Here is a 27,704-nt window from a genome sequence, read left to right as displayed (position 1 = left end):
CTTCTTGCAAGAGCAGCGGAATCACAACTAACTGCTGAACAGTCATCGACAGGAAGACGTTGGAACTCACCAAAAAAGATACCCCACATGCAAAGACAAAGGAGAAGCCACAGTGAGACGGTAGGAGGGGCGCAATCACAGTAAAATCAAATCCCATAACTTCTGGGTGGGTGACTCACAGACTGGAGAACACTTATACCACAGAAGTCCACCCACTGGAGTGAAGGTTCTGACCCCACGTCAGGCTTCCCAACCTGGGGGTCTGGCAATGGGAGGAGGAATTCCTAGAGAATCAGACTTTGAAGGCTAGCAGGATTTGATTGCAGGACTTCGACAGAACTGGGGGAAACAGAGACTCCATTCTTGGAGGGCACACACAAGGTAGTATGTGCATCAGGACCCAGGGGAAGGAGCAGTGACCCCCATAGGAGACTGAACCAGACCTACCTGCTAGTGTTGGAGGGTCTCCTGCAGACGCGGGGGGTGGCTGTGGCGCAATGTGAGGACAAGGACACTGGCAGCAGAAGTTCTGGGAAGTACTCCTTGGCATGAGCCCTACCAGAGTCTGCCATTAGCCCCACCAAAGAGCCAGGTAGGCTCCAGTGTTGGGTCGCCTCAGGCCAAACAGCCAACAGGGAGGGAACCCAGCCCCACCCATCAGCAGACAAGCGGATTAAAGTTTTACTGAGCTCTGCCCACCACCAGTCCCTCCCATCAGGAATCTTGCCCAGGCCTCTTAGATAGCCTTATCCATCAGAGGGCAGACAGCAGAAGCAAGAAGAATTACAATCCTGCAGCCTGTGGAACAAAAACCACATTCACAGAAAGATAGACAAGATGAAAAGACAGAGGGCTATGTGCCAGATGAAGGAACAAGATAAAACCCCAGAAAAACAACTAAATGAAGTGGAGATAGGCAACCTTCCAGAAAAACAATTCAGAATAATGATAGTGAAGATGATCCAGGACCTCGGAAGAATGGAGGCAAAGATCGAGAAGATGCAAGAAATGTTAAAGACCTAGAAGAATGAAAGAACAAACAAACGGAGATGAACAATACGATAACTGAAATGAAAAGTACAATAGAAGGAATCAATAGCAGAATAACTGAGGCAGAAGAACAGATAAGTGACCTGGGAGACACAATGTTGGAATTCACTGCCACGGAACAGAATAAAGAAAAAAAATGAATGAAAAGAAATGATGATCTTTTGACAAAATTCAACACCCATTTACGATAACAACTCTCTAGAAGGTGGGCACAGAGGGAACCTACCTCAACATAATAAAGGCCATATACGAGAAACCCACAGCAAACATCATTCTCAATGGTGAAAATCTGAAAGCATTTCCTCTAAGATCAGGAAGAAGACGAGGATGTCCACTCTTGCCCCTGTTATTCAACATAGTTTTGGAAGTCCTAGCCGTGGCAATCAGAAGAAAAAAATAAAAGGAATACAAATTGGAAAAGAAGAAGTAAAACTGTCACTGTTTGCAGATGACATAATACTATACATAGAGAATCCTAACGATGCCACCAGAAAACTACTAGAGCTAATCAATGAATTTCGTAAAGTTGCAGGATACAAAATTAATGCACAGAAATCTCTTGCATTCCTATACACTAATGATGAAAAATCTGAAAGAGAAATTAAGGAAACATTCGCATTTACCATTGCAACAAAATGAATAAAGTACCTAGGAGTAAACCTACCTAGGGAGATAAAAGACCTGTATGCAGAAAACTATAAGACACTGATGAAAGCAATTAAGGATGATACAAACAGATGGAGAGATATACCATGTTCTTGGATTGGAAGAATCAATATTGTGAAAATGACTATATCACCCAAGGCAATCTACAGATTCAATGCAATCCCTATCAAACTACCAATGGCATTTTTCACAGAACTAGAACAAAAAATTTCACAATTTGTATGGAGACACAAAAGACCCCAAATAGCCAAAGCAACCTTGAGGGAAAAACACGGAGCTGGAGGAATCAGACTCCCTGACTTCAGACTATACTACAAAGCTACAGTAATCAAGACAATATGGCACTGGCACAAAAACAAAAATATAGATCAATGGAACAGGATAGAAAGCCCAAAGATAAACCCTCGCATCTATGGACAACTAATCTATGACAAAGGAGTCAAGGATATACAATGGAGAAAAGACAGTCTCTTCAATAACTGGTGCTGGGAAAACTGGATGGCTACTGTAAAAGAATGAAATTAGAACATTCCCTAACACCATACACAAAACTAAACTCAAAATGGACTAGAGACCTAAAGGTAAGACCGGACACTGTAAAACTCTTAGAGGAAAACATAGGAAGAACACTCTCTGACATAAATCACAGCAAGATCTTTTTTTGATCCACTTCCTAGAGTAATGGAAATAAAAACAAAAATAAACAAATGGGACCTAATGAAACTTAAAATCTTTTGCAAAACAAAGGAAACTACAAACAAGACGAAAAGACAGCCCTCAGAATGGGAGAAAATATTTACAAATGAATCAGCGGACAAAGGATTAATCTCCAGAATATATAAACAGCTCATGCAGCTCGATATTAAAAAAACAAACAACCCAATCAGAAAATGGGCAGAAGACCTAAATAGACATTTCTCCAAAGAAGACATACAGATGGCCAAGAAGCACATGAAAAGCTGCTCAACATCACTAATTATTAGAGAAATGCAAATCAAAACTACAGTGAGGCATCACCTCACACCAGTTAGAATGGGCATCATCAGAAAATCTACAAACAAGTGCTGGCGAGGGTGTGAAGAAAAGGGAACCCTCTTGCACTGTTGGTGGGAATGTAAATTGATACAGCCACTATGGAGAACAGTATGGAGGTTCCTTAAAAAACTAAAAATAGAATTACCGTATAACCCAGCAATCCTACTACTGGGCATATACCCAGAGAACACCATAATTCAAAAAGACACATGCACCCCAATGTTCACTGCAGCACTATTTACAATAGCCAGGTCATGGAAGCAACCTAAATGCCCATCGACAGACGAATGGATAAAGAAGATGTGGTAAATATATACAGTGGAGTATTACTCAACCATAAAAAGGAAGGAAATTGGGTCATTTGCAGAGACGTGGATGGATCTAGAGACTATCATACAGAGTGAAGTAAATCAGAAAGAGAAAGACAAATATCGTATATTAACACGTATATGTGGAACCTAGAAAAATGGTACATATGAACCGGTTTGCAGGGCAGAAATAGAGACACAGATGTAGAGAACAAACGTATGGACACCAAGGGGGGGCGAGGGGTGGGGGATGAACTGGGCGATTGGGATTGACATTTATACACTGATATGTATAAAATGGATAACTAATAAGAACCTGCTGTATAAAAAAATAAATGAAATTCTAAAATTTAAAAAAAAATGGACCCATACCTTGTACCATACATAAAAATTAACTAAAAAATGGAAAAAAAATTAACTGAAAATGAATCACAGACCTAAATATAAAACCTAAAACTATAAAACTTTTTGAAAAAAAAATAAGAGACAAACTTTGCTACTTCAGGCAAAGATTTCTTAGAACACAAAAAGTATGATCAATAAAGAAAAAAATGATAAATTGGATTTCATCAAAATTTAAAACTTCTGCTCTTCGATAGATATCATTCAGAAAATGAAAAGGCAAGCCAAAGCGTAGGAAAAAATATTGACAGCAATATTAAAATCAAAATATCAAAACAAAGACATATCTAGAATATAAAAACTCTTACAGTGCGGTTCAAAAATGGGGTACAATATGAACAGACATTTCACAAAAGATACACAAATGGCCAGTAAGCACATGAGTAGATGTTTAATCATCAGAGAAGTCAGGTTAAAACTGCAATGAGATATCACTACACACCAATTAGAATGGCTAAAATTTTTAAAAAAGGAAAAAAACCATGACCATACCAGGTGTTGATAGGGCACTGGAACTCTCCTACACCACTAGTGGGAACTTAAAATAGTATAACCACTTCTGGAAACAGTTTGGCAGTTTCTTAAAAATTAAGTTAAATATATAAAATCAAGTTAAACTTTGTCCATCCTCTTCTCTCAACCTAATGGCACCTATATTGAGATCATCTGAAAAAGAGGGTTTGATTGGGAAGATAACACCCTTAATCTCACCTTTGCCATAGTCTATCAGAGATACTTGAGAAAAGCTTGAGGCCCTCATTAGAGGTACCTCTTACTACTGTTTCAAGTTGGGATAGTAAAGTACTTCGATGCACACCCCAAATTACTGAACGCTAGTCAGTTGGTTTTCAACCACAGACAGAGGAATATTCCCTTCCGTCTCTGCTTGCACACTGGCTACCTCTAGCCTGAGTTCATCTCTTATTTTAGGGCTTTGCTGAATTGTCAAGAAAACAGCCAACACATTGTGAATTTTGTCAGCCTTTCCCTGTATGGTTACATGCTTGCTTGGCATGTGGTCTGCTTTCCAGGGTATCACAGGCAACGATTTTACCAAATGTTTTGAAATAGATTTCAAAGGTCACCAACGTTCTAGCCTGATGTGTCTTAACCACCTGCTGTCTGACTGCTAAGCCGGTACCACATATTTTAATTTGAATTACAGTAGCACCTCACTTATAGATTCCAAATTCCATATTAGTCCACGTATAAGTTAGGCTACTGTAAAAAACAAAACATAAAAACCAGTGTCTTAAACAATTTAGAAGTTTATTTTTTCCTCATGATAACAGTCCAGAGCTGATGTGGCAGCTTTGCTTTTCTCTGCTAGCCCTCAGGGGTTACATGGTAAAAGATGGCCCACCACTCTATCCTCATGTCAGCCAGCAGGGTGCTATAAATATCCCTTCCTTTTATGAGCATAATCACTGCTTATGCTCACATCAGTTTGACTAGAACTTAGTCACACTAACAGGCTGCAGGGGAGCTTGGAAATGTGGTCTGTAGCTGTGTCCATTTGCCTGTGTAAACAATACCATGATTTAAAAGAAGAATAAATATTAGGAGACAACTAGCAGTCTCTGTTACATGGACTAAGAGAAAATATTTACAACACAAAATATAAAGCATTGTATTCATAATACATAAAAGCTTCTACAAATCATTAAGAAATAAAGCAATCCAATAAAAAGAAATAAAATAATATTAATGTGTAGTTCAATTGAAGAAATACACATGACCAATAAGTGTATAGAAAGGTGTTGAACCACTCAGATAAATCAGTAATCAGAGAAATGCAAGTTATAAATCAACCAAAAAAAAATTTTTTTTGCCAATCTGACAAAACTTAAATTATTGATAATATCCAGGTTGATAAAGGCGTAGGGAAAAAGGAACCTCCTATACACTGTAATTGGAATGTAAATTTGTAGAGCCAATTGGAGGGCAATTTGGCATGATCTGTAAATAACTAAAATGCTTATATGCTTTGACTCAGGAATCCCATTCCCAGGAATGTCTCCTACAGAGTTCAGTGTGTTATTTATAATAGCAAGCATTTGGAAAAAAAACATAAATGCCTGACAGTGGAGTATTAGACAAACTATGATAAGTTCATGTAATGAAACACTGTGCAACCATTTAACAAAATAAAGTAGCTTGATATGTTGTTACTTGGAAAGATAGAAAGTGTCCATAATATGTTAAGTGAATGAAGCAAGTTGCAGCATACTGTGTCTAGTACAACCCCCTTTCTAGGACAAAAAATATATATATACTGTAAAATTATAGAAAAAAGTCTGGAAGTAAATAAAACTGATACATATAACAGTGGTCACCTCCGGGCAAGTAGAATTGGAGGTGTAGAGAGGTATTTTTTTTTGCTTCTTAATTTGTGTTTGAGTGTACACAACGGTGGGATTATGGGGAAATCTCCCTTTTTGTATTTGTCTAGATTTTTAAAATTGAAAAAAATTTTTAAATAGTTTAAATACTGTAAAGAGTTTCTATAGTATGAATATAAAAGCTTCAAAATAATAGGAATGAGCAATTTAATGTTTTGAAAAACATTTATATCCCAGATATTAACCTGACTTTTGAGATTTAGATATGATTGACTCAAGCTAACCTTATCCCACACCAAAAATGCTTTTCTAAGATTTCTGAGAATTTCTAGGGCTTACAGTGGCTTTTATTTTTGAGTTTCTGCTTTTGCTTAATTCTAGATTCATCCATTTCTCACCTCCTGTAGGTGTTCTGTCTGCTCCTTGCCAGACCAGATGCAGACCTCAGCCCCCTTACTTTGATTTCTCCCCTCCCCTGAGCATTTACATTAGGTATTTGTATGTGTAGCACACTTTTCTGAAGATTTGGTGAGGTGGAAAGTGTTTGCATTTAAAATATTGCAAATAATTAAAAATGGAATGTTAGCCATTGTTCTTTTTAAAGGGCCTTCAGTCAGTTTACCGCTTTCTCACCTTTCCTTGTCAGTAGTCAATGTGGCCTCCTGTCATGTTGTCCTCTTTCCTTGTACTAGCACCATACCTTCTCTTCTCTGATATCTTTTTTTTGTTTTTCATGTTCTTTAATCAGGCCCTGAATTTTGTGTCTTAGGCAGAGAACGTTAGGAATTTCTTCTGTTTCCTGATGAGGCCTTGAGACCTTATCTTGCCCGACCAAAACAACCTGTCAAGATATATTCCTCAACAGACGGTTACGTCCCCAAGAGGAACTCTGGTGCCTGCTGTTAAAATAATTTCCTCTCTTGGGCTTCCCTGGTGGCGCAGTGCATGAGAGTCCGCCTGCCGATGGAGGGGACACGGGTTCGTGCCCCGGTCCGGGAAGATCCCACATGCCGCGGAGCGACTGGGCCCGTGAGCCATGGCCGCTGAGCCTGCGCGTCCGGAGCCTGTGCTCCGCAACGGGAGAGAGGCCACTACAGCTAGAGGCCCGTGTACCGCAAAAAAAAAAAAAAAATCCTCTCTTATGGTTTTAAGTGTAACTGATAAAGTAGTTAGCACATTAATTATCTTTTTTAACTCTTCCTTTTTTTTTTTATAATTAAGCCTTATCCTTTGGTCAGTGGTGTTGGCAGGTGAGTCTTAATTGACCTTGGCTTCCTGCTGTGAAAGAGAGGAGTTGTGAAATGTTGGCATTATTATGACATCGAATCACATTTTCATTTTATTAGCGGCAGGGAGCAAATAACTTATGCTTAAACTAGAACCTGTTTGCTAAAAAGTTAGCTTTTGTAATGAAAGAGTAAGGAGAAATACAATTCATGAAGTTGCAAATTATATTCTTCCTTCATAGAACTTAGCCTAACAAACAGTTGATCTATGAAAACATGGCTACATATAAGGTCCTGTGACATTAAAAGATTTTAACCAAAGTCAGTATAAAATTTATATACTATCTATTAGAGGCTGTACAGCACAGTCAATAGGAAGAAAGCTTCTGGTATTAGAAAAAACTAAATTAAAATCTGGATTCTGCTATTTACTTAACTTCACTGAGCCTCAGTTTCTTCATCTGTAAAATGAAGATAATAATAAAACATATGTTTATATAAAACATGTAACTGGCTTAGTATGGTGCCTGGCATATAGTAAGTACATGGTAGCCACAGAATTTTAGCAAAATTATTATTTTCATAATACTTACTATTTTGATGTTTATTACTGTCAAATGCTTTTCAAATGACTGGTCTCACTTTAAATTCATGTGGGCTCTTAGTGCTGCCAGCAGTTCTATAATATTTCCCTAGTCAGTGCACTCCCCATTTTCCAAAGCCACACTTTATCATATCTTCTCTCTGCTCCAACTTCCAACACAACTCCTCTCTTTTCATTCTCAGCTATGGCCTTGTTTCTTACAGAGAAAATAGAAGCAGCTAGAAGAGAACTTTCATATCTTTCCACCAACAAATTTATCAGTCTACCACTTGTGTAACTCTACACTCTGCCTTTCTTCCTATTATAATGGAAGAAAGCCAGTCCTCCCATATGTGTACACAGTCCCCTTTTGTGTACTCACAGACTTAGCCCTGAACAGTTATCCCCCCTTACTCTTCAATAATTACATCTTACCTTTTATGTTAGATAATTCCCATCAGCATACAAACATGCCATCATAGGCTCTATGTTAAAAGAAATTCCTCTCACCTCCCCTTCATTCATATTTTCATCCAGCTACTCCTCCGTTTTTCTCTTCCCCTTAGAGAAAAGCTCTTTGAAAGCCTATCCTTATCTCAACCAGGTTTTCCAATCAGGTTTTCATTCCGGCTACTCAGCTGAAACTGTTCATGTCAAGGTTTCCAATTACTGCTCTTGTCAAGGTTTCCAATTACTGCCATGTTGCCAAATCCTGTGGTCCATTCTCAGTCCCACTTGACTGTACCTCAGCAGCATTTGAACCTCAACCTTCCTGAAATACTTTCTTCACTTGGCTTCTGGAACATCACCCTTTCCTGGTTTTCCTTCAACCTCACTGGCCACTCCGTAGTTTCTTTTACTGAATCTTCTTTATCTTCCCTGACTTCTAAATGTTGATGAGTCCCAGAGCGCAATTCTTGGACCCCTTTCCTTCTCTATTCATTTCCTAGGTTATATCAACAAGTCTCACTGCTTTTATTGTCTAAATGGTGATGACTCCTAAATTTATATCTAAGCCTCTATCTTCTCTGAACTCCAGGTGTGCATACCTTTTTCCCCTTGCCACTTCTTTGTTTGGATGTCCAGTAGTGTCCCAAATGCATTATAATGCCACCCTTTCCCCAGTTTTACTTATTTCAGGAAATAATACTTCTAGTCACCTCTAGCCAACCAAAAGTCTTGGAATCTTCCTTGACTCTCTTCTCTCTCATCCCACATCCAACCCGTCAGTAAATTCTGTCAGTTCTATCTCAGTGTAGATCCAGAATCTGACCATTTCTTATCACCTTTACATGCTATCACCATGGTCCAAGACACTACATCTCTTGCCTAGATCTTTCTGCTTCCACTGTGTGCCCCTACAGTTTTTTCTCCACACAGCAATCAGAGTGATACTTTAAAATTATTTCCCTGTTTAAATTTTTCCAGTGGCTTTCCATCACATTTAGAATAAAATCTAAAAATCCTTACTATGATTTGGCTCCTGGTAACTGCTCTGACTTTATCTCCTGCCACCTTCTATCTCTCTCATCTATTCCAGCCATAGCAGCCCCTTCACTATTGTTTGAACGCACCAAGCATGGTCCTGCCTTCACACTTGCTGTTCCCTCTGCCCGAAATGTTCTTCACCCAGGTATTCACATGGCTTGCTCCTTCATTTCATTCAGTTCTCTACTCAAATGCCAGCTCATTATAGGAACCTTCCTGATCCTACTGTCTGTAATAGCACCCTATTCTCCATGTCCTGCCCTCCTTCAGTCCCTGTTCTTTTTCCTTGGTTTTCTTCTATAATGTTCATCACTACTTGAAATTTTATATTTATTATTTTTCTCCCCCTCTAGAAGGTTAGTTCCATAGGGGCAAGGATTTTGTTTTGTTCATTGCTGTATCTCCAGCACCTGGAGTATTACCTGTGGCACTCAATGTTTATACACTGTTATCTTACTAATATACTTTTTTAAAAAGATCCTTGGAAAAAAGCAATCTTAAAATTGTGGTAAAATACACATAACATAAAGTTTACCATCTTAACCATTTTTAAGTGTATAGTTCAGTGGCACTAAGTACATTCACATTGTTCTGCTACCATCACCACCATCCATCTCCAGAACTCTTTTCATCTTGCAAAACTGAAACTCTGTACTCACTAAACAATTCCAATTCCTCTCCTCCCCCCAGACCCTGGAAAGCCTATTTTACTTTCTGTCTCAATGAACAATCTTTCATTAGCCAATGAAAGATAAGTTTTGAACACCTGGGGAGTCAAATTCAACCCATAGGTTGCTTTTAGTGAGTGCTTATTAACAACTACCCTGGGGTTGGTACAGTGCTAGGTACACTAGGGATACAAAAGTAGTGTCCTGTCCAGTTGTATTCTGCTGTAACTAAGAACTGCATATGTCTTACTAAAGATAACCATCCTATATCTCGTTACTGTGCCCTGACGTTGAAAACTGAGATATATTTGGTTATGAGTTTTATTTTTATGGCCATCTTCTGCTTCCCCCTTCTTTTTGTCCCATCATTTCAAACTGATAGGAAAGTATACATTTTTAGGGGAGATTCACATAACAGAAAATTAACCACTTTGAAGTGAAAAGTTCCATGGGACTCAGGCCATTCACAATGTTGTGCAACTATCTAGTTCCAGAACATTTGCATCACTCCAGAAGAAAACCCCATATTCATGAAGCAGTTGCTCTTCGTTCCGTCCTCTCCCAAGCCCTTGGCAACCACCAGCCTGTGTTCTGTCTCTATGGATTTTACCTATTCTGGTTATTTTGTATAAATGAAATCATACAATGTGTGACCTTTTGGTGTCTGTTTTATTTCACTTGGCATGATGTTTTCAAAGTTCATCCACAAGGTAACATGTATATCAGAACTTCATTCCTCCTTATGGCTAAATAGTATTATGTTGTATGTATATATGACAATTTTTTATCCACTCATCTGCTGATGGGCATTTGGGCTGTTTCTACCTTTTGGCTATTGTGAATAGTGCTGCTATAAACATTGTACGTGTATTTGAGTATCTGATATCAATTCTTTTGGGGATATACCTAGGAGTGGAATTGCTGGATCATTTGGTAATTCTATGTTTAACTGTTGAGGAGCTGCCAAGCTATTTTCCATAATGGCTGAACCGTTTTACATTCCCACCAGCAGTGTACAAGAGTCCCCATTTCTCCACATCCTCCCTAGCACTTGTTATTTTCCGCTTTCTATTATCACTGTAGTCATGCTAAGTAGGTGTGAAGTGGTATCTATCTTACTGTGGGTTTAATTGCATTTCCCTCATGACTAATGATGTGAAGCATCTTTTCATGTGCTTGTTGGACATTTGTAGATCTTCTTTGGAGAAAATATAATTTCTTGGACAACTGTATAATAATATTCGATTTGATGAAATATTCTCCTACTTTGGTTAAATTTCTCTTGGTTAAAGCTGTGGTGTGTGCTATTAGAGCAGGAGCTGGTAAACTATGGCCTATGGGCCAAATCTAACTCACTGGTTGTTTTTATATGGCCTGCAAGCTAAGCATGTAGCTAAGCTAAGTAAAATTTTTTACATTTTAAGTGGTTGAAGGGGGGGGATCAAAAGAAGAATATTTCATGACACATGAAAGTGATTCAGATGTCAGTATCCATAAATAAAGTTGAAGTGGAACACACAACCGTACCATACATTTACATATTATCTGTGGTTCCGTACTGCATCAGCAGAGTTGAGTCGTTACAGCAGAGGCCATGTGGCCCATAAAGCCTAAAGTGTTTGCTATCTGGCTCCTTACAGAAAAAGTTTGCCTACTCTGTGTCTTACCTCATTCTGCTGCTATGACAAAAATACCATCGACTGGGTGGCTTATAAATAACAGAATTTTTTCTCACAGTTCTGGAGGCTGGGAAATCCAGGATCAAGGTGCCAACAGATTCAGTGTCTGGTGAGAGCCAGTTTCCTGGCTCATAGACTGCCGTCTTCTTGCTGTGTCCTCACATGGCAGAAGGGACAGAGGAGCTCTCTGGGGTCTCTATTATTAGGACACTAATTTCATTCATTAAGAGCTCCACCCTCAGGACCTAATCACCTCCCCAGAGTCCCACTTTCTAACACCATCACATTGGGGGTTAGGTTTTAATACATGAATTTTGACGAGATATAAACATGCAGTCTGTTACACCCTGTACTAGAAAGTCCTCAGTCTTAGCTTCTAATTTTTCACAGTCCTGATCATTGATGGCCAGAGAAGCCATTAAGAGTCAGGAGGGGTCCCTGGTTTGTTCCCGGGTTTCAGCACACACACAAAAAAAAGAGTCAGTAGATACTTGTGGGAGGACTCAAAATGAACTAGTATTCAGTTTAGTTCTTGTAGATGATGTATACTAAATCCAATTTTAAAGTATTAAAGGTAGGAACTAAATGTAAAATTTCTAAAGTATCACTTAAATTTCAACTGTCGCTATCATTAGCAGTACGTCCCCTCAATAAAGTTCCAGCTCTCCCATTATTTATGGTAAAAATAAGAGAATTTCTTGAAATCACCTCTACAGACTCCTTTGGCCCCAAATTCTGAAGTACTATGATTCCACCATTAACTGTTGGAATGTCATTATGTTGCTCAGTATCCCATTGAACAGGGGTTTCCTGTATCCCAGAACTTATCAGTGCCCTTCTGTAACTGAATTATTTTGAAAATTTGTCTTCCCTAGGGCATCTTCTTACACTTTAAGCTTCCTTTGAATTTTTTTTCAAGTAGGAGACTTCAAGTTGGTTAGGTATCCAGATTGTACTGATTTCAATAGATGTGCGTTTTGTTAGAAGGAGGTTGTTAATCACAGTCACTGCATGTTGTGTGTAGGCCTTTTGAACACGTGTTGACTTAAGAAAATACCTTTTGGATAAAAAAACATCAAGAGGTGCAGAAAATTAGACTCAATAATGCTGCTCCAATTTCTACAATGATATTACCCTAAACCAAGATAGGGTAATATCAGCCAGATATTAATCACCCTCATAACACCCAGATATCAGTCTTATTGTGCAGGCTACACTCTCTTATGTTCTGATGGGTTACTTTATAGTTAAGGGAAACTGAATGTTTAAGAGCAAAGTTCAGTCCATTCCTGAAGACAGGACTTCTCATTTTGTAGCTATTGTATTATGGATGAGATTTCGTTAAGGTAATAGCCTCCAAATCCTAGAGAGTGTTCTTAGTAGGAGTTAACATTCCCAGGGAATTTCCTGGCCATCCAGTGCTTAGGTCTCCGTGCTCTCATTGCCAAGGGCCTGGGTTCGATCCCTGGGCGGGGAACTAAAATCCCACAAGCTGTGTGGTGCGGCCAAAAAAAAAAAAAAAAAAAAAAAAATCCCAAATGAGTAGATGCAATGCTCCTGTCCCTGGAGGCCTTTCAGCTCTCAAATCAACTCAGCCACTGTGATTCTCAAACACTTATCTTCTCTGAGGAGTATACAAGTTTCTCTTCTTTTTTTTTTTCCTCTCTCTATGTATTTTATTTTACTTTTTTATTGGGGTGTAGTTGTTTTACAATGTTGTGTTAGTTTCTACCGTACAACAAAGTGGAGTTCCCTGTGCTATACAGCAGGTTCTTATTAGCTAGCTATTTTATACATATTAGTGTATATATGGCAATCCCAATCTCCCAATTCTTCCACACCCGCCAACTTCCCCCCCTTGGTGTCCATACATTTGTTATCTACATCTGTGTCTCTTGTTTCTGACTAGCAAACCGGTTCATCTGTACCATTTTTCTAGACTCCACATATGTGCGTTAATATACAATATTTGTTTTTCTCTTTCTGACTTACTTCACTCTGTATGACATCTCTAGATCCATCCACATCTCTACAAATGACCCAGTTTCGTTCCTTTTTATGGCTGAGTAATATTCCATTGTGTATATGTACCACCTCTGCTTTATCCATTCGTCGGCCGATGGACATTTAGGTTGCTGCCATGACCTGGCTATTGTAAATAGTGCTGCAGTGAACATTGGGGTGCATGTGTCTTTTTGAATTATGGTGTTCTCTGGGTATATGCCCAGTAGTGGGATTGCTGGGTTATACGGTAATTCTATTTTTAGTTTTTTAAGGAACCTCCATACTGTTCTCCATAGTGGCTGTATCAATTTACATTCCCACCAACAGTGCAAGAGGGTTCCCTTTTCTTCACACCCTCGCCAGCATTTGTTTGTAGATTTTCTGATGATGCCCATTCTAACTGGTGTGAGGTGATACCTCACTGTAGTTTTGATTTGCATTTCTCTAATAATTAGTGATGTTGAGCAGCTTTTCATGTGCTTCTTGGCCATCTGTATGTCTTCTTTGGAGAAATGTCTGTTTAGGTCTTCAGTCCATTTTCTGATTGGGTTGTTTGTTTTTTTGATATTGAGCTGCATGAGCTGTTTATATATTTTGGAGATTAATCCTTTGTCCGTTGCTTCGTTTGCAAATATTTTCTCCCATTCTGAGACTTGTCTTTTTGTTTTGTTTATAGTTTCCCTTGCTGTGCAAAAGTTTTTAAGTTCCATTAGGTCCCATTTGTTTATTTTTGTTTTTATTTCCATTACTCTAGGAGGTGGGTCAAAAAAGATCTCGCTGTGATTTATGTCAGAGAGTGTTCTTCCTATGTTTTCTTCTAAGAGTTTTATAGTGTCCGGTCTTACCTTTAGGTCTTTGATCCATTTTGAGTTTATTTTTGGGTATGGTGATAGGGAGTGTTCTAATTTCATTCTTTTACATGTAGCCATCCAGTTTTCCCAGCACCAGTTATTGAAGAGACTGTCTTTTCTCCATTGTATATCCTTGACTCCTTTGTCAGAGGTTGGTTGACCATAGGTGTGTGGGTTTATCTCTGGGCTTTCCATCCTGTTCCATTGATCTATATTTCTGTTTTTGTGCCAGTACCATATTGTCTTGATTACTGTAGCTTTGTAGTATAGTCTGAAGTCAGGGAGTCTGATTCCTCCAGCTCCGTGTTTTTCCCTCAAGGTTGCTTTGGCTATTTGGGGTCTTTTGTGTCTCCATACAAATTGTGAAATTTTTTGTTCTAGTTCTGTGAAAAATGCCATTGGTAGTTTGATAGGAATTGCATTGAATCTGTAGATTGCTTTGGGTAGTATAGTCATTTTCACAATATTGATTCTTCCAGTCCAAGCGCATGGTATATCTCTCCATCTGTTTGTGTCATCTTTGATTTCTTTCATCAGTGTCTTACAGTTTTCTGAGTACAGGTCTTTTGTCTCCTTAGGTAGGTCTATTCCTAGGTATTTTATTCTTTTTGTTGCAATGGTGAATGGTATTGTTTCCTTAGTTTCTTTTCCTGATCTTTCATTGTTAGTGTATAGGAATGCAAGAGATTTCTGTGCATTAATTTTGTATCTTGCAACTTTACCAAATTCATTGATTAGCTCTAGTAGTTTTCTGGTAGCATTTTTAGGATTTTCCATGTGTAGTATCATGTCATCTGCAAACAGTGACAGTTTTACTTCTTCTTTTCCAATTTGTATTCCTTTTATTTCTTTTTCTGCTCTGACTGCCATGGCTAAGACTTCCAAAACTATGTTGAATAATAGTGGCAAGAGTGGACATCCTGGTCTTGTTCCTAATCTTAGAGTAAACGCTTTCAGTTTTTCATCATTGAGAATGATGTTTGCTGTGGGTTTCTCGTATATGGCCTTTATTATGTTGAGGGAGGTTCCCTCTATGCCTACTTTCTGGAGAGTTGTTACCATAAATCGGTTTTGAATTTTGTCAAAAGCTCTTTCTGCATCTATTGAGGTGATCATATGGTTTTTATCCTTCAATTTGTTAATACGGTGTATCACATTGATTGATTTGCATATATTGTAGAATCCTTACGTCCCTGGGATAAATCCCACTTGATCATGGTGTATGATCCTATTAATGTGTTGTTGGATTCTGTTTGCTAGTGTTTTGTTGAGGATTTTTGCATCTATATTCATCAGTGATATTGGTCTGTAATTTTCTTTTTTTGTAGCATCTTTGCCTGGTTTTGGTATCAGGGTGATGGTGGCCTTATAGAATGAATTTGGGAGTGTTCTTTCCTCTGGAATGTTTTGGAAGAGTTTGAGAAGGGTGGTTGTTAGCTCTTCTCTAAATGTTTGGTAGAATTCACCTGTGAAACCATCTGGTCCTGGACTATTGTTTGTTGGAAGATTTTAAATCAGAATCTCAATTTCAGTGCTTGAAATTGGTCTGTTTACATTTTCTATTTCTTCCTGGTTCAGTCTTGGAAGGTTTACCTTTCTAAGAATTTGTCCATTTCTTCCAGGTTGTCCATTTTATTGGCATAGAGTTGCTTGTCTCTTAGGATACTTTGTATTTCTGCGGTGTCTGTTGTAACTTCTCCTTTTTCATTTCTAATTTTATTGATTTGAGTCCTCTCCCTCTTTTTCTTGATGAGTCTGGCTAATGGTTTATCAATTTTTTTTATCTTCTCAAAGAACTAGCTTTTAGTTTGATTGATCTTTGCTATTGTTTTCTTTGTTTCTATTTCATTTATTTCTGCTCTGATCTTTATGATTTCTTTCCTTCTACTAACTTCGGGTTTTGTTTGTTCTCTCTGTAGTTCCTTTAGGTGTAAGGTTAGGTTGTTTGAGATTTTTCTTGTTTCTTGAGGTAGGATTGTATTGCTATAAACTTCCCTCTTAGAACTGCTTTTGCTGCATCCCATACGTTTTGGATCATCGTGTTTTCATTGTCATTTGTCTGTAGGTATTTTTTGATTTCCTCTTTGATTTCTTCAGTGATCTCTTGGTTATTTAGTAGTGTATTGTTTATTAGCCTCCATGTGTTTGTGTTTTTTACGTTTTTTTCCTGTAATTTATTTCTAATCTCATAGCATTGTGGTCAGAAAAGATGCTTGATACAATTTCAATTTTCTTAAATTTGCTGAGGCTTGATTTGTGACCCAAGATGTGATCTATCCTGGAGAATGTTCCATGTGCATTTGAGAAGAAAGTGTAACCTGCTGTTTTTGGATGGAATGTCCTATAAATATCAATTAAATCTATCTGGTCTATTGTGTCATTTAAAGCTTGTGTTTCCTTATTAATTTTCTGTCTGGATAATCTGTCCATTGTTGTAAGTGAGGTGTTATAGTCCCTCGCTATTATTGTGTTACTGTCGATTTCCTCTTTTATAGCTGTTAGCATTTGCCTTATGTATTGAGGTGCTCCTATGTTGGGTGCATATATATTTATAATTGTTATATCTTCTTCTTGGATTGATCCCTTGATCATTATGTAGTGTCCTTCCTTGTCTCTTGTAACATTATTTATTTTAAAGTCTGTTTTATCTGATATGAGTATTGCTACTCCAGCTTTCTTTTGATTTCCATTTTCAAGGAATATCTTTTTCCATCCCCTCACTTTCAGTCTGTATGTGTCCCTAGGTCTGAAGTGGGTCTCTTGTAGACAGCATATATATGGGTCTTGTTTTTGTATCCATTCAGCGAACCTGTGTCTTTTGGTTGGAGCATTTAATCCATTCACGTTTAAGGTAATTCTTGATGTGTATGTTCCTGTTACCATTTTCTTAATTGTTATGGGTTTGTTTTTGTAGGTGCTTTTCTTCTCTTGTGTTTCTCACTTAGAGACTTTCCTTTAGCATTCGTTGTAGAGCTGGTTTGGTGGTGCTGAATTTTCTTAGCTTTTGCTTGTTTGTAAAGCTTTTGATTTCTCCGTTGAATCTGAATGAGATCCTTGCTGGGTAGCGTATTCTTGGTTGTAGATTCTTCCCTTTCATCACTTTCAATGTATCATGCCACTCCCTTTTCTGGCTTGCAGAGTTTCTGCTGAGAAATCAACTGTTAACCTTGTGGAGATTACTTTGTATGTTATTTGTCATTTTTCCCTTGTTGCTTTTAATAATTTTTCTTTGTCTTTAATTTTTGTCTGTTTGATTACTGTGTGTCTCGGTGTGTTTCTCCTTGGGTTTATCCTGCCTGCGACTGTCTGCACTTCCTGGACTTGGCAGGCTATTTCCTTTCTTTCCCATGTTAGGGAAGTTTTCAACGATAATCTCTTCAAATACTTTCTTGGGTCCTTTCTCTCTCTCTCTTCTCCTTCTGGGACCCCTATAATGTGAATGTTGGTGCGTTTAATGTTGTCCCTGAGGTCTCTTAGGCTGTCTTTGTTTCTTTTCATTCCTTTTTCTTTATTCTGTTCTGCAGCAGTGATTTCCACCGTTCTGTCTTCCAGGTCACTTATCCGTTCTTCTGCCTCAGTTATTCTGCTATTGATTCCTTCTAGTGTATTTTTCATTTCAATTATTGTATAATTCATCTCTGTTTGTTTGTTCTTTAATTCTTCTAGGTGTTTGCTCTTTAATTCTTCTAGGTCTTTGTTAAACATTTCTTGCATCTTCTCGATCTTTGCTTCCATTCTTTTTCCGAGGTCCTGGATCATCTTCACTATCATTATTCTGAGTTCTTTTTCTGGAAGGTTGCCTCTCTCCACTTCACTTAGTTGTTTTTCTGGGATTTTATCTTGTTCCTTCATCCGGGATGTAGTCTTCTGCTTTTTCATTTTGTCTATCTTTCTGTGGTTGTGGCTTTCATTCCGCAGGCTGCAGGATTGTAGTTCTTCTTGCTTCTGCTGTCTGCCCTCTGGTGGATCATGGTTCTCTTCTGAATGAAGTCCTATAAACCTCTAGTAACATCAGGCTAGTCTCTGTCTTTTTGCATTTTTATTGGTTTCTATACTTTAATTCCTTGATTGGCAGCTTTGTTAATGAAGGAAGCTCACTTTAATAAAATTATCGTGTTTAGATGCCTGTTCTTAGAAGCTGTGTGCCAAATGCTTTTTTTAAAAACATATTTATTTATTTGCCTGCCCTGGTTCTTAGTTGTGGCACACAGGATCTTTGTTGCAGCCTGTGGGATCTAGCTCCCTGACCAGGGATTGAACCCAGGCCCCCTGCATTGGGAGCGCAGAGTCTTAACCACTGGACCACCAGGGAAGTACTGACAAATGCTGTTTTAAAGCCCAATCATTAAGGCTAAGAGGATTTGTTGCTCATACATAACTCACTACATAACTCATCCTGAGACTATTACAGAGCCATACAGACTATTGTTTCTTTAACCATGCCTATTTGTGATGTGCTGTTGTCCATTATTTGAACCTATCAATACAATAAAGTGTCAATTAAATAAATGACATTTGTTCACTGAAAAAAAGAGGATTTGTTGTTGTTGTTCTTCAGTCTGCCTCCCCATAAGAGCTCTGCAGGTGCTTTATAGTCTTTACCTTTGTCATTATCAAGAATTCCTACTCTGCTTTCAAAGCAGGGTTGCAGTTGGGTCTGTTCATTTTCCAAATTCTTATTTTCGTATTTTCTGTCACCATATGGCCTTTCCTTCTTATTCTGATATGGAGTTGAAGTGTTTAGAGAATGATCATAATTAGGTATTACTCATTCTGTATCCTTTGGTCAGCTTTTAAAAATCCTGATGCCTAGGCTGTACTCTATACCAATTAAATCAGCATGTATGGGGGTAGAAGCCCTCGATCTCAGTATTTTTTTAAAGCTCCCCAGGTGATTCCAATGTGCAGCAAGATTTAGAAACCATTGGCTTTGCTTATTAGCCATATAGTGTAGAGGTTCTTTCTGTCACCTCTTCACTCCTCAGGATTAATTAGATGACCTTCTAATAATGCATTTTAGTTACTTGAAAAAAAGATGTTATACAAATTAAGATATTGCTGTAATCATTGTCACTGTTCTTTAGACTGTAAAGAAGCCATTTTTGTGGTAAAATATACATAACATAAAATTTACCTTTTTAACCTTTTTTAAGTGTACAGTTCGGTGGCATTAAGTACATTCACGTTATGTACTACCACCACCACCTTCCATCTCCAGAACTTTTCTCATCTTCCCAAACTGAAACTCCATATCCATTCCGTCCTTCCCTGCAGCCCCTGGCAACCATCATTCTACTTTCTGTCTCTATGAATTTGACCACCCTAGCTACCTCATATGAGTAGAATCATACAGTATTTATCCTTTTGTGACTAACGTATTTCAATTAGCGTGATATCTTCAAGGCTCACTCATGTTGTAGCATTTGTCAGAATTTCCTTCCTTTTTAACGCTAAATAATATTCCCTTGTATGTAGCTACCACATTTTGTTTTTCCATTCATCCATCGATGGACACTTGGATTGCTTTCACTTTTTGGCTATTGTAAATAATGCTGCCATGATCATGGATGCACAAGAAGCCACTTTTAAGTGATGAACTGATGTCTGTTCTCCCTCTACAAGATGCTTATCTGGATAGATGCTTGTTTTTTGTTTGTTTGTTTGTTTTTAATTTTTTTGGCCTCACAGCATGGCATGCAGGATCTTAGTTCCCCAACCAGGGGCTGACCCCTTCCCCCTGCAGTGGAAGCTTGGAGCCCTAACCACTGGCCTGCCAGGGAATTCTGAAATTGCTTGTTCTTTATGGATAGGTTGTAGTGTTGTTCACCGGATGAGCTAGTACCTTCTCCTGGTGATTGGTCTTCCTTTCACAAAATATGGAAAAAATTAGATACTGTTCCAAATGCCCTCTAGATGGTAGAATTATTTTATTGTATCTGCTGTCTTGCCCAGGCTGTTGATCAATCCTACAAAGGTTGTGTTCTACAAATATAGTAACAAAAGTCTCTGTATGTCTAGTAGGAAATAAAGGACTCATTCTGTATAATTTAGTTTAACTCCAAAATGCTACTAGGACAAAATTGTAAGCCTAAAAATCAACCTAAAAAAGGCTCCCTGGTCATGTTGCTCTAGAAATTGCAAACTAATTAGACTGAATCTAGAAGCCACATTAGGATTCCTTCATTTCGGACTATGTTATTCAGATAGGCCATTTAACTCTATTTCTTTTCTTTTTTAAACATCTTTATTGGAGTATAATTGCTTTACAATGGTGGGTTAGTTTCTGCTTTATAACGAAGTGAATCAGCTATACATATACCTATATCCCCGTATCTCCTCCCCTCCCACCCTCCCTATCCCACCCCTCTAGGCGGTCACAAAGTACCGAGCTGATCTCCCTGTGCTATGCGGCTGCTTCCCACTAGCTATCTGTTTTACATTTGGTAGTGTATATGTGTCAGTGCCACTCCCTCACTTTGTCCCAGCTTACCCTTCCCCATCCCCGTGTCCTCATGTCCATTCTCTACATCTGGGTCTTTATTCCTGTCCTGCCCCTAGGTTCTTCAGAACCTATATATATATATTTTTTAAGATTCCATATATATGTGTTAGCATACGGTATTTGTTTTTCTTTTTCTGACTGACTTCACTCTGTATGACAGACTGTAGGTCCATCCACCTCACTGCAAATAACTCAATTTCGGTTTTTTTTATGGCTGAGTAATATTCCGTTGTATATATGTGCCACATCTTTTTTTTTTTTAACATCTTTATTGGAGTATAATTGCTTTACAATGGTGTGTCAGTTTCTGCTTTATAACTAAGTGAATCAGTTATACATATACATATATCCCCATATCTCTTCCCTCTTGCGTCTCCCTCCCTCCCACCCTCCCTATCCGACCCCTCTAGGTGGTCACAAAGCACCGAGCTGATCTCCGGGTGCTATGCGGCTGCTTCCCGCTAGCTATCTGTTTTACATTTGGTAGTGTATATATGTCCGTGGCACTCTCTCACTTTGTCCCATCTTATCCTTCCCCCTCCCCATTATCCTCAAGTCCATTCCCTAGTAGGTCTGCGTCTTTATTCCCGTCTTGCCCCTAGGTTCTTCATGACCATTTTTTGTTTTTCTTAAGATTCCATATATATTTGTTAGCATACGGTATTTGTTTTTCTCTTTCTGACTTACTTCACTCTGTATGACAGACTCTAGGTCCATCCACCTCACGGCAAATAACTCAATTTCGTTTCTTTTTATGGCTGAGTAATAGTCCGTTGTATATATGTGCCACATCTTCTTTACCCATTCATCTGTCGATGGACACTTAGGTTGCTAAAAACAGTGATTAGATGCCATGAAGTAGGTGGCAGTGCCTTAACCATATGCGTGTTGTCAGGCCCGAAGGTCTTTTCCTTCCTTGTCAAGGGGAGTGCTAACCTTCTCTCTCCTTTCATACAACACTTAACTCTATTTCTGTACATGGTCTTAGCTTTTTATGTTAAAGAACCTAGTGCCTGAACTGAGAGCTCACTTTTTTACTTCTTTCCAGTCTTAATGACCACTCTTTGTTTCTTGGCCTCCTTGAAGGGTATACTTTATTTTTAACAGACAATTCAGGTAGACCTTTTTATAAGAGAATCAGCTGTGTTAGTCAGTAAGTGGAAATTTTTTGGAGGCAATCAACTTTGGAAAGGTAGTGATTACTTATTTTAACATTGTATTTCTGAAGGCATTACGTTTTCATATTCCCAAAACCCACCTATCTATTTTTATAGCATCGAAGAAATGAATTTTCATTTGTGTGTGTTTATTTCACTTTGATCTTTTTGGCACTTTTCCTTAATTTTTCACTTATAATAAAAGTCAGTTGAAAAGAGGCTTATCTACATCACTAAAAGGAGAGAAACTTTAAACTTTGTTCGTCTCTTTGGGTTAACAACTGGGCTGCAACTGTGTGCTTTAGAGGTACGGGAATGCCCCCCAAACTGAGAATCTGATGAGGTAATGTGATTTTAGAGCCCATTCTACAGGTGAAACAGAGCAACTCGTTCTTCTTGTCTAAAGACTTGTCTATTGAACTCTCCAGCTCGGGAAGCTACGAGTGAGTAAACCAATCTTTTTTCTTTCTAGATCTTCATCTGCTGGTGGATGTGGCCTGCAAGCAGGAGCACTTTCCACAGGAGGAAGAATTAAAAGAGTGAGAATGGATGACAAACGTGACATTGTGCACTGGCTGTAGCTGGAGGCAGACTAGCCTTGCACATGACACACTGTTGGGGCTCTTTCAGTTCTTTAAGGAAAAAAAGTATTTTTGTTTTGTTAATTGAGAATTTTGTTAATTGAGAATTGGGAATTTGGTATTTACTACAGCTGTTCGGTTCAGATGGTTTACCTTGACAAACTGCCAAACATCTAGCAGTCTTTTTTTTTTTTGCTGCCCAGATTCCTTTCAAATGAAAGTTCCTGGTCTTCTGTTACAGTCAAAAAGCCTCTAAAAACAGCTGCATCTATGGTACCGGAGAATAATCTGTGTGGGTGTGCTGGTTTGTCGTCTTGCCACTCTCAAAAGTAGTCAGCACAACTCCGGTGGGGAGTTCAGTCTATCTGTTTCAAGTTGCAGTGTGATCCTTTTAGAGAAAATTGTGTGAGAAACAAAGGCCTGTGAGGTAACCAAGATCGCAGGTCTAAATGGGTCAGGAATTCCAGGGAGAAACCCTGGGAAAGAGTTAATTTTCCAAGTGATTAACCAGGAGATGCTCTTACTTCCTAACCCAGCATTCTGTTTCAAAAGCAAGGCGTCCGGACTTGGACCATCCATCACACTTAACAGCCCCTGATTCTTTTATATTTACGGGAGCGTTCTTCTATTTTCATATCTTTCTTTAATTGTAATGATACATTATCATAAATGGTAAGAAGGTTTTGTTAATATATCACTTATTTAATATATCTTCTAAAGAAAAGTATTTAGCTTGTTGAATATAATTGTATTTATAAATGCTGGTAGATTTTTAAGTTTTAAGGCTTTATATTTTTATTAATATTGAGGGGTAGAAGGATAAAGGATGCATATATAATATTTTAATTTTGAAACGGGAATGTACAGCGTGTGAACAAAACCATTAAGAGATTTAGCACAGTGTTTTCTTATTTTAGATTTTTACATTCAGTAAGTATAAATCCTCGTCTGTAAAAGATAGTGTGCGGATTTGGGGAGAAGCTGATCAGTAGTCGCCTCACAGAAGCTACGCCTCTGATGTTTTTAACAGTTTATGTATGGTTTAAGCCTCTGAGAGAAGTTTGGGTAGTGGGATAGACTATAACATTTTAATCTTATCCCCTGTTTAGGATCCTAAGTTCAAATAGTAGGATTATGGGACTGGTTTTTAGGAGAGGTATATTGGATGTCCACTTTCTGTGGTTGATCCCTCACTTGCTAATCCAATGACAGCAGAAGATTTCTGATTTAAAGTCTTTTAAATTGACTAGAACTTTCTTATTAGATTCTGCCTCAGTTTTCCTAATAAGCACTGCAGAAACAAAAGGAAAGCCTAGGAATATGAAACTAGTGAAAAAGGAAAGGCCCTTAGTGATATGACATAAGTACTATTCAAGCCACGGTGGACGTAGCAATTCATTTCTTAACTTGCATTGTGCCTTCCCAATGATGTACTTCCCCAGAAGTATTACAGAGATAGTAGTTTTCTGGAAAAGGATGAGCTCTATATTGGTCTGCAGTGACTCAGTTTAGATATGAAAATAGGTTCTGAAAAGTGACCTGTTTGGTCCATCTGATTAGACTAGACGATGTCCATGTGATGAACATTTATTCATCTTTATTAGCAAGGTTTAAAAGAGGAACAGATTATCAAGACTCCTACATCTTTTGGTCAGACTGTGTATTTTGGCAGAGTATGTGAAGAGGAGACCCAGTTTCTATATGAAGGAACTTTGCCTTTTCTCTGTCAGGTTGAAAAGCTGATATACTATGTAGGTGATATTCATTCCTTCCCTTAAATATGCCTTTCTTGGCTTTGTATATGTTGAAAGAGATAATATCTTTTGAGGAACATGTGTCAAGCAGGAACCTTGGCATGGATTTGGTTTCAATTGTTTTACCTTTATCAGCTTTCCAAACCTCTTTTTATATATGAATACAACAGACCAAGGAGCTGGATCTACTGCTATACTCACATGCCTGCTACCTATCAGCCAAAGCTATCATTACTGTCTTGCACAAAGTGGCAAAAGATAAAATAAAATCTTTGTGTGAATTAGTCAGTAGGGTCTGACACATGCTAACAAGGCTCCTGACTAGTGCCTCAGTATTTCAGCACCTTAAGCATGATAAATTTCAGTCAGTCAACAATAAAGTGTTTCAACTAGACTTGTTGTCTTGCTTGTTTTTACTGTTTGGTGGTCAATAGAAACCTCAGTCATTATAACTATTAATCATAATAGTAAAGTTCAGAAGAAAATGTGCTCTGTTTTCCAAAGAATCTGACTTTAAAAAAAAAATCCTGAGTTTTTTTCATTTACACTTGAATAGAGATTGAATCCTTAAAATGCCATTAAGGATAAGGACAATTCTTGGACATGTTTATAGAAACCTAGGTTTTTGGAAAAGGATCAAGGTCTTCAGTAACTTTAGTCAATGCAGTTGTGAAAGTAGATCCTGAAGTGTGATCTGTCTTGTGTAAAGTTAGGTAGTAGGTGTCAGTGAGATGGGCGATTCATTACCATAGTGATGGCATCTTTGTGACATCTCTATGGTAGTTGTGATCTGTCAATCTCTGAGGGATAACGCCAAAACTTTGAAGCCAGAGAATAATTTCTCTAGCTTATTAATTCTGGTGACTTTCTTGTCAATACTGTTTAAATAAACACAATATATCAGTGAACTAAGCTATATAGAGCTGTTTGGTTTGATCCTGAGTAGCTCAAGGTACCCAGACTCAAGGTACCTATTATCGTCATGCTCAGATCTCAGAGTTTCCTCAAGAGAGGGCAACCACATCTATATTCTTTTCCTTTCAACTAAGTATCTGTATTAAGTCTCAGGTTTGTGTGTCTTAATTCCTTTGCAAGTTTCAAGCAGTAATAGGTGAGGCAAAGTCAATTAGTAGCTTACTTTTTGTTTAGTTTAACACTAAAGATATTTTAACATATATCAGATATATAATAATGTGTATTTTACACATTTTATGCTATACTTTTACATGGCATACATAAAATAAAAATGTAAAACCAGGGACTTCCCTGGTGGTCCAGTGGTTAAGAGTCCGTCTTGCTGGGACTTCCCTGGTGGTCCAGTGGTAAAGAATCCGCCTTGTAATGCAGGGGACATGGGTTCGATCCCTGGTCAGGGAACTAAGATCTCACATGCCGCGGGGCAACTAAGCCCGTGTGCCACACTACTGAGCTCGCGCACCTCAACTAGAGCCCGCCTGCCGCAAACTACAGAGCCCACGCACTCTGGAACCTGAGCGCCACAACTACAGAGCCCATGTACCCTGGAACCTGTGTGCCACGACTAGAGAGAAGCCTGTGTGCCACAACTAGAGAGAAGCCTGTGCACCACAATGAAGATCCCACATGCCTCAACAAAGATCCCGCATGCCGCAACTAAGACCTGATGCAGCCAAAAATAAATAAATTAATTAAAAACAAATCTTTAATTAAAAAGAAAAAAAAGAATCCATCTTGCAATGCAGGGGACGCCGGTTCAATCCCTGGTCGGGGAACTAAGATCCCACGTGCCGCCGGGAAACTAAGCCTGTATGTGGCAACTACTGAGCGCTCACACCACAACTAGAGAGCCCACGCGCTCTGGAGCCCGGGCGCCACAACTAGAGAGAAGCCTGTGCACTGCAAAGAAGAGCCTGCATGCTGTAACGAAAGATCCCGCATGCCACAACTAAGACCCGATGCAGCCAATAAATAAATAAATAATTTTAAATAAATGTAAAACCAGAGCAGACTTTTAAAAAATTCTCTCCAGAAGAATTAGAGCTACTCCTATTCTTTAGGAAAGGAGCTATGAAAGGTCTATACTTGCATTATGTTCTTAAGGTCCAACCACTAAAGAAAAAGTGCTAAATTAAGAATTTACTTTAGAATTTCTCTCTCTGCTCTAGGTGTTATTAGGCCTAAAATGCCAAAACTATCCCCATAAACCCTCTTTAAAATTCTTTTAATTAATTTTTTTAAACTGAAGTATAGTTGAATTACAATGTTGTATTAGTTTTAGTGTACAACAAAGTGATTCAGATATACATATACATATATATTTTTTTCAGATTCTTTTCCATTATAGTTCATTACAAGATACTGAATATAGTTCCCTGTGCTATGCAGTAGGTCCTTGTTGTTTATCTATTTTACGTATAGTAGCATGTCTCTGTTAATCCCATACTCCTAATTTATTCCTCCGCCACCCACTTTCCCCTTTGGTAACCATAAATTTGTTTTCGATGTCTGTGAGTCTTTCTGTTTCATGAATAAGTTCATTTGGGTCATATTTTAGATTCCACGTATAAGTGATATTATATGATATTTTTCTATCTCTGACTTAGAATGATAATCTCTAGGTCTATCCATGTTGCTGTAAATTGTACTATTTCATTTTGTAAAAATATTTATTTATTTATTTGGCTGTGCCAGGTCTTAGCTGCAACATGCGGGATCTAGATCCCTGACCAGGGATTGAACCTGGGCCCCTTGCATTGGGAGCGTGGAGTCTTAACCACGGGACCACCAGGGAAGTCCCCCATTCCTTTTTATGGCTGAGTGATATTCAATTGTATATATGTACCACATGTTCTTTATCCGTTCATCTGTCGATGGACGTTTAGGTTGCTTTCATGTCTTGGCTATCGTAAAATAAATAGTGCTGCTGTGAACATTGGGGTACATGTATCTTTTCAAATTGGACTGTAGACCCTCTTTAGGGATGAAATTCTCAAGGTGACTAGGTCACTCATACTTTTTGCCTTCAGAGGCATTATGTCCTTTAATCTTTACAACAAAGCTACAATGCAATTATTATTCTCCACGTTTTACAAGTGATCAATTTGTACAATTTTTTTGTACAAACTAAAAATTGTTTAAAATTTTCTTATGTGTTTTTTACCACAATTTAAAATGTGATTTTTACCACAATAAGCATGTAACACAAATCTTAACCATTTTCAAGTGCAATGTTAACCATATTCACATCATTGTTCATTTGTACAATTTGGAAAGACTGTTGGCAGCAGGTCAAAATAAAATGTCTGGGCACAGTCAAATATAATCTGGTCGACTTGAAAATTCAAATTTTAGAAACATATATTAGAAACTTCTGCATTATTTCTAAAGACAGGGCTACTAGAAGGGTTATTGTTCATGAGTGTGGTAATT

At 38.2% G+C, this 27,704-nt stretch overlaps 1 protein-coding gene and 1 non-coding gene across 2 annotated transcripts in view; one reads left to right on the top strand and one right to left on the bottom strand.

The window, feature by feature from the left end:
• Positions 1-25,802, top strand: part of HSF5 (heat shock transcription factor 5) — a 52,367-nt gene extending 26,565 nt beyond the window's left edge. Inside the window, exon 6 of the mRNA XM_022552486.2 lies at positions 22,434-25,802. Within this exon, the coding sequence (XP_022408194.1) occupies positions 22,434-22,504 (71 nt within the window). The 3' untranslated portion in view covers positions 22,505-25,802. The remainder of the gene's footprint in view (positions 1-22,433) is intronic.
• LOC115803558 (U6atac minor spliceosomal RNA) lies at positions 21,637-21,764 on the bottom strand. Its single transcript, XR_004024295.2, has one exon. It is a non-coding gene; the product is annotated as a U6atac minor spliceosomal RNA (small nuclear RNA).
• Positions 25,803-27,704: the final 1,902 nt, after the last annotated feature.

Source organism: Delphinapterus leucas, chromosome 19, assembly GCF_059928025.1.
Source record: "Delphinapterus leucas isolate spDelLeu-1000000601 "Yukka" chromosome 19, BTC_Dleu_Yukka2, whole genome shotgun sequence".
Taxonomy (NCBI): Eukaryota; Metazoa; Chordata; class Mammalia; order Artiodactyla; family Monodontidae; genus Delphinapterus; species Delphinapterus leucas.
Note: the sequence above shows the minus strand (reverse complement) of the source record. Positions and strands in the feature narration are given on the sequence as shown.